We start from the raw sequence: 6,873 nt of genomic DNA on the forward strand, positions 1-6,873 counted from the left end.
TTCAACTGTCACAACAACATGGCGCATTTTTGTGAACCAACTGTTTTTCTGCAGTTCTCTGCCTATATAGATTTTAAAAAATGTACTTTATGCCAAGCTTTCGTTGCTGGCCACATAAAATCTCACCACCAGGCAAAATAATAGTTCCAGGAAAGTCTGCGCTCCAAGATTCCTTCAAGTTTCTTGAAATCCCCACAACTGGCACAAGACGTTGTTTTCCTATTAAACACAAACATGCCTCTGCTCCCATGGGTCATTCACACAGAGAACCACAGCCTGGCACAGACAATGGGAGAGGCAACTAGCCCGCCCACCGTCTGGGTGGTGGAGACATGCTAATATACTGGTTTCCACGGTAATTGGGGCTTGACCAAAATCCTGGCTTGCCATTGGTGTTGGTATTTTCTACAACAGTTCCCCCAGGTTATAGCTAGTGGAGCACAAACTCCGCGGGGAGGGGCCAGTTAGAGCCCTGGACAGCGGAGTTTGTGTTACACAGACTATTACTCAAGCAACTGGATATGATTTAGCAACCCCCAATTCTTCGTACTGGAGAATGAGCTGTATGTGAGGTTAGAAGCCTATAACACTGCCATAGAAGGGGCATCGATATACTATATGGTGTATGTGTATGACAGGTATGTTGATGCCTGGAGGGACCTGAAGATCACCCTGCCTAACCATTTTATACACTGTGTTGTTCCACGTGCCATGTGGCACGTATGTACCAACCACTGCTTGCGGCTGTATGCGCTTATGTAGAGGTTTAGATGTATTACAAACTACCATGACTTCTGTGTAGAAGTTCATTAAATTTTGTGTTTCGTTTCTGTATATTTGAGAGCATATATAAGGCCATGCTGCTTGGCAATGAATATGTACCATATGGTTCCATGTGGCACAATTGTACCGACCACTGATTGATGCTTTATGCGCTTATGTTCAGGTTTAGATCCAACAAACTATGATGACTTCTGTGTAGAAGTTCATTAGTCTTTAATAGATTTTGTATGGCGTTTGTGTAGAATCGAGAGCATGTATGAGGAGGTAGTCGTTAGAACTCTCTCCAAGCATATGCTTGTAATTGTATCTGTATTAGCGTCTGAGGAGACTTGAAGGCCATCCTGCTTGGCAATGAATATGTATAATATGGTACCAAGTGGCACGTATGTACCTACCACATGTTGGTGCACAGAATACGCACACACATAGAGGCACACATAGATTTGACAAACTACGATAACGTTCTTGTTGGTTTTCATGTTCCTGTAGAATTTAGAGTATTTGATAAGATAAGGAGTATATAAGGAGGTACAAGAGTCTTTGTGTGTATCAGTATCAGCATACCTGCCAAAGTTTCGATTAAGCAGGACACGACTCTTTACGGATATCTTTGTCTACCACAGTTTTCAGTTTTTGCTGAATGCTCTTTTTTCTTGCAGTTTAAGTAGAACTTTGGCCTTCATAAAAAAAACTAGTGCTTCTTTGTTAATGTAGAGAAGGACTAATGCCACCAGAAAGCAGAACACAGTGGAGTACTACTAGTTAGCACAACCGTTAAAAAACTTGTCCAATTATTGTATTCTATTTATCTGTTATTCAATTTATTATCTTAACCAACTAACCGTTCATATTCAATCATTCGGATTGTTCATACTTAATCCTTTGTATCGTTTGAAATATCACACGCGTACTATTAGCATATTGCATACGTGCACGCACACCTCTTGTATTTTGTGTTATGCTCGCGCTCTTTATAACTATAGTGATAAGTGGAGCCGATTTTTTTCTTGTATTTATCTATTATTGCTTTCCTAGGGCGATACACTCTGGTCATTTGACCTGCATGTCAGTGAACATTGGGATATCGTACAAACGCATGTCATTGTACAACATCAAATACATTAATGCATCATTTTGTATTCGATAGAAAGTAAGACTCGCTGTCACCTTTCACAAACCCCAGGTATTACACAATTATTCACGAACACAAGTATCATGGTCTGTTACTTGAGAATACTTGAGCCTTGAGATTTCGCCCAAACCCAGAGTAAGTGTGTTACAGACAAATATCGCAGTAAACAGCATATTGGTTATCAGTGTAGGAACATCAGTATTCGGTGAAGCTATATGAACAGTGTTAATGTAAGTTACCAAATGCAAACCAAATGTCCGTTACCTAATGTTACGACAAACTAATATATGGCTTCTTGAGTGATTCTATTTTGTTAACTGAACAATAAGCAGCTGTAGTTTCCAACAAAGCTACTGAGGCATAAAACGACTAAAATATCACCGTAGACTTAATACTAGTCACACTTTTCGACAACTAGCATATATATCTTGATAAACTAACAACCATACCATAGCCTATAGCATCTTCCAATTGCTTATTATAACATTTCTAAATTGTAATTAAGAGACAAAAAGCATTTTTCTGTCTTCTGTTTTGATTGCATAGGTTCTACTTTACCTGCTACGTTACTGAGTGTGATTGACAAACACACATTGGGAAAAATAAAGGAAACAAGATCCTACATGTAAAACTGGTAAGATTAATGCAGTTTTGAAAATGCCTTCTAGATATCCTACTTGCTATCACTTAGAACAGAAAAATTCCGACCATACATGCTTCTCTTCAGCCAGGTGTAGTACAGTCAAAACCTGTGTATAGCGGTCACTCAAGGGACTGGAGAAATTCGGCCACTATAGACAGTGGCTACTATAGAGAAAATGTTGATCAATTGGCCACAAGCAAGTTGCACATTATTTCAGTTCCCAATAATCTTTCTCACCAAGTAACATTGTCTCGTTTGGTAAAGTTGCCGACAAAGACTTGCACTTTAACGCTCAAGGCACGCATACCTTCCGCTACTGCCAAAATGACCTTGTTGGGAACTCCAAATCCTCACAAACTACGATTTTGAACTCGGTGCTGGGTGACATAAGGCCGCTGTATGGTTGCATAGGCAGTGTTTAGACAGGGACCGGAAATCGTGTGGCCGTGGCCGCGTTGGACAGGTGTCCGCTAAGCCTATTTCTTAATCATTACGAATCCAAGGGACCGACAAAAAGTGGCCACTATGGCCAAGTGGCTGCTATACAAAGGTGGCCGCTAATACAGGTTTGACTGTAGTTTACATGACACTGCACTTTTTCTTTCTAGGGGGAGCATTCCTTAGCGACATCACAGCACGGATGGCTTCATCAAAAACTTGCTTCACTCCTTCTTGGGTCAGAGCAGAGCACTCCAGATACTTCACAGCACCTAGAAGACAGGGATAGAGATGGGTCAACTAGGGTTACATGTTTAACCAGGGATACACAATTTGTAAGTTAATATACAATTGTCTTAAATGTAACGTCAAACTAGATCTCAAAACCACCATACTAGGTCATAAAACAGATAATCCCTACAAAGTATCCGATACCTATGTCACAATTAGTTTATTGATTACTACAGCAAAATGTATCATTTTCAAAAATCGGGGCAGAAACCAAAATAAGCGAAATCAGACGGGTGAAATCTACAGATCTTTTAAAGATGATTGTTTTCTATACCTTAGTGCACCACAGAAATGTTCTGTTACACTTTTAAGTGATGTTCTACTGCACTGCTGTTGCGATTTGTAATAATTTGTATTATATTGAAATTGAACAAAGCTTGAAAAAAACTAGGTATACCCAAACATTTTCAGGTGCAAGAACATGACCTAGCTGCACATGTAGACAAGTTAAACCAAATATTTGTGTCTTTTTTTCCCTTCTGTGCTGCCAAATGTCTATTTAGGGGTATACTGTGCTCTTTGTATTAAGATCTATACATGTCTGATAAAGCAAATTTATTTTTACTTTTCACGTGCAAGTGTCATCTTTCGAGATAATTATAAAGGAAATTCTAGTACTACAGATTTTTTAAAATCATCCTCGGCGCGCGGCACTGCAACTTGGCTCACACAGCGCCTCATCAGAGGTCAATCTAGGTCACGGAGCCTGTTTACATCCAAGGCGCAAGAATATCCGGAAATGACAGTCGGGCTGAAATACGTTTTGCGCCAAAAACACTCCATTTCCTGTGCTTTTCAGCCATATTGGCGTTTTATGTCAATTCGCAATAAATAGTGAGGGATGTAAACGCAAACATATAGGCCCTCGGAAGCCCTTCGTCACTTTTTGTCACGTGCGGAAGAATTGGGGTGTGCACCGTTAAGTATAGGATAATGGTGTAAATGTGCTAAAAAGTGTAAAGTAGTAGATGTCAACATTATACAGATTGCCTCATTCAGGATACATATACATTTCCGCGTTTAATGCTCTAATGTTGCCATAAACCATTTTAGAGTCTTGAAGAAGCTGCCCAGTTCCTTACCGATCTCCTTGTGCATTTGCAGGCCCTGTGCAGTAGTGGTTCTTGTTCTTTTTTTAGCTGGTATAATGGATACTACTACTTCTTCTATACTACAGTAGTGGTAGTAGTAGTAGTATTCATTATTTGATCATATATATTGCTGCTAAGTAGTAAGTTGTCCCAGTGACTTACCGATCTCCTGGTGCATTTCCTCGCCCTGTGTGGTGGTGACGGGAGCCAGCATCTTCTCCTTCAGCTTGTCGATGGTCTCTTTGTCGTCGCGCAGGTCCGCCTTGGTCCCGACCAGGATGATGGGTGCGTTGGGACAGTGGTGGGAGACCTCCGGGAGCCACTGAACAACAAGAAAAATTCTCTTCACCTTTTTAGACCGGTGCAATGGCCGGGTGGGTAGAGTGTTTTATTCGGCAGGTCGACCACGGCCGATTCATACAAAAGACTTAAACTAGTACTGGTGCATGTTGCTATCTCTGCTTAGCACTCAGCATTCGGGAAAGAGTATGGAAGTTGAACACACACCACTACCAGTGGACTAGCATACTGCTGTATTGATTGTACAAATGTGTGTGGCCCAGGGCTACTGAAATGGATATGGAGATGGTCGCCGCCCTATGCGCCATCAGGCGCGGGAGGGACTTTTTTGCATTCTTAGTTAGGGTATAAAGACCAGTTTCTCACAAATCACGATAGTGTTACTGACGAAAGATGGTAGACGCCATCTGAAACGTCTGGCCGTTTCCAAAATCATGCCTAATTGCTTGAGTAACTGCTTTTGGTCTTAAAGATTACAGCAATTAGTGGCAAATGTGCAGATGTTGGCGCACTGGTGCACCAAATCCGTCTACTAGGTGTTATACAGCTTTTTGGCACCGTTTTTGACAGATCAGCCGTGACGCTCGGTGGGCGTCACTCCACTGTCATGGTTGGTATATCTAGTAAAGTGCCTTTCCCAGTGGCACAAGATCGGGGCATGGCGATTATCAAACTCGGGACCTAATGATCCCGACCCCAACGCCCCAACCATTGCGCCACACAGACCCCACTTCTGCACAACAGGTCAACGGGAATCAATTCGACCATAGAGTGAATAACTGATTTAGCAGTCAATAGGAATCAATGGCTAAGTCATACAGTAGTCTAGACACATACTGGGTAACTTTTCTATCGTGATTCCAATGCATGACTGAAGGATACACATGTGAACCCCGATGGAAAACATAGTTGATATCCATAACGAATTGCTCCACCCACAGAAACACAATGTCAAGGCCCTGCCAGCCTGCTGTATATTATGCTCTCCACCTAGAATCAGATAACTTGTGATTTGTTATGTAAGGAATATGTGGTGTATGTTTGGGTCCCTAAGCAGGTTGCTCCGGAACTGCAGGTGCGTTTTTGTCAAAATGTTCTAGCGAGGATAACTCAGAACGAGGGAATGACAAATTTACTTGACATTTGTATGTAGGTAGGTAGCTTAGACAGAGATGTGCATATTAAAGTGTAAAGTATGCAAACTTAATTTGCATCTTTAATGACTCATTACATACATTACAGGACTTAAATATCTGTAATATATGTAGTTTGTGGTAGGTTGGACATTAACAGATACCAATTATGCAAATACGTCCTTAACTTGCATAATTATAAGTGCCATATTTTTTCTAATTGGTACATGGTTGGACAATCAACATTGTGACCAGTGTAAGTTATTTAATAAAATGTGTACATAACCAAGCAAAGATTGGAAGGCATTTACATAGCCGGACAATGTCATGGAGGTATGAGGTCTCCGAACTCTCGTTTTCTCTGCGATTCTTGTGTTTTCGGTAGATTTTGTTCTTTTTGCTTACCTTGCCACGGACATTCTCATAGGATGCAGGGTTGGCGATGGAGAAACACACCAGGAAAACATCCTGGAACACAATAGCAACCAACTCAGACATGTAATACGTTCAACAGACACTAGCTGGCGCTATAAATACAAGATCATACAAACCATAGCCATCATAGACAATACAAACCCACCATCTTTTACTTGCTAATACTATCCATTTTTTGTTACGACGGGACACATTCAATACAATTGTTGCATATATGGGGAGTCCTTTTATGGTACTTTAGTTAAAAGCGTTTCAAATTAAACAAACGACTCAACAATGTGGTTTTATCTTAAAAAGTAACAATGGAAATAAACGCATTCATGTTTCAAATATTGCATCAGGGATCTATGAAGCTTAAAATTTTGTGATCCCAATTCCCATTTGGCAGAAAGACATGGGATTGGGTATGTAAAGACTTACTGCTACAAATAATCATACAAAAGAGGCCTGATGAACACAGTGCAACATCCACAGCTAGCAACAACAGCAGGCTACTTTACATCTTCTGTGCCAACTCACAGTTTGACTGTGTCCTTTTCCCCTTGAAATCCATCAAAAGAATAAGCCTTCTTACATTAGTTAGGACGCATGTGCGCGGACAGGAAGTCGAGATAATATGTCCAAGGA

General features: G+C 40.9%; 1 protein-coding gene across 1 annotated transcript in view; it reads right to left on the reverse strand.

The window, feature by feature from the left end:
- Positions 1–1,782: 1,782 nt before the first annotated feature.
- Positions 1,783–6,873, reverse strand: part of LOC118423843 (ras-related C3 botulinum toxin substrate 1-like) — a 6,304-nt gene continuing 1,213 nt past the window's right edge. Inside the window, exons 3-5 of the mRNA XM_035832124.1 lie at positions 6,217–6,279; positions 4,541–4,700; positions 1,783–3,268 (exon numbers count right to left, since the gene is read on the reverse strand). Coding sequence (XP_035688017.1) covers positions 3,138–3,268; positions 4,541–4,700; positions 6,217–6,279 — 354 coding nt within the window. The 3' untranslated portion in view covers positions 1,783–3,137. The remainder of the gene's footprint in view (positions 3,269–4,540; positions 4,701–6,216; positions 6,280–6,873) is intronic.

This window comes from Branchiostoma floridae, chromosome 10, assembly GCF_000003815.2.
Source record: "Branchiostoma floridae strain S238N-H82 chromosome 10, Bfl_VNyyK, whole genome shotgun sequence".
Lineage (NCBI taxonomy): Eukaryota > Metazoa > Chordata > Leptocardii > Amphioxiformes > Branchiostomatidae > Branchiostoma > Branchiostoma floridae.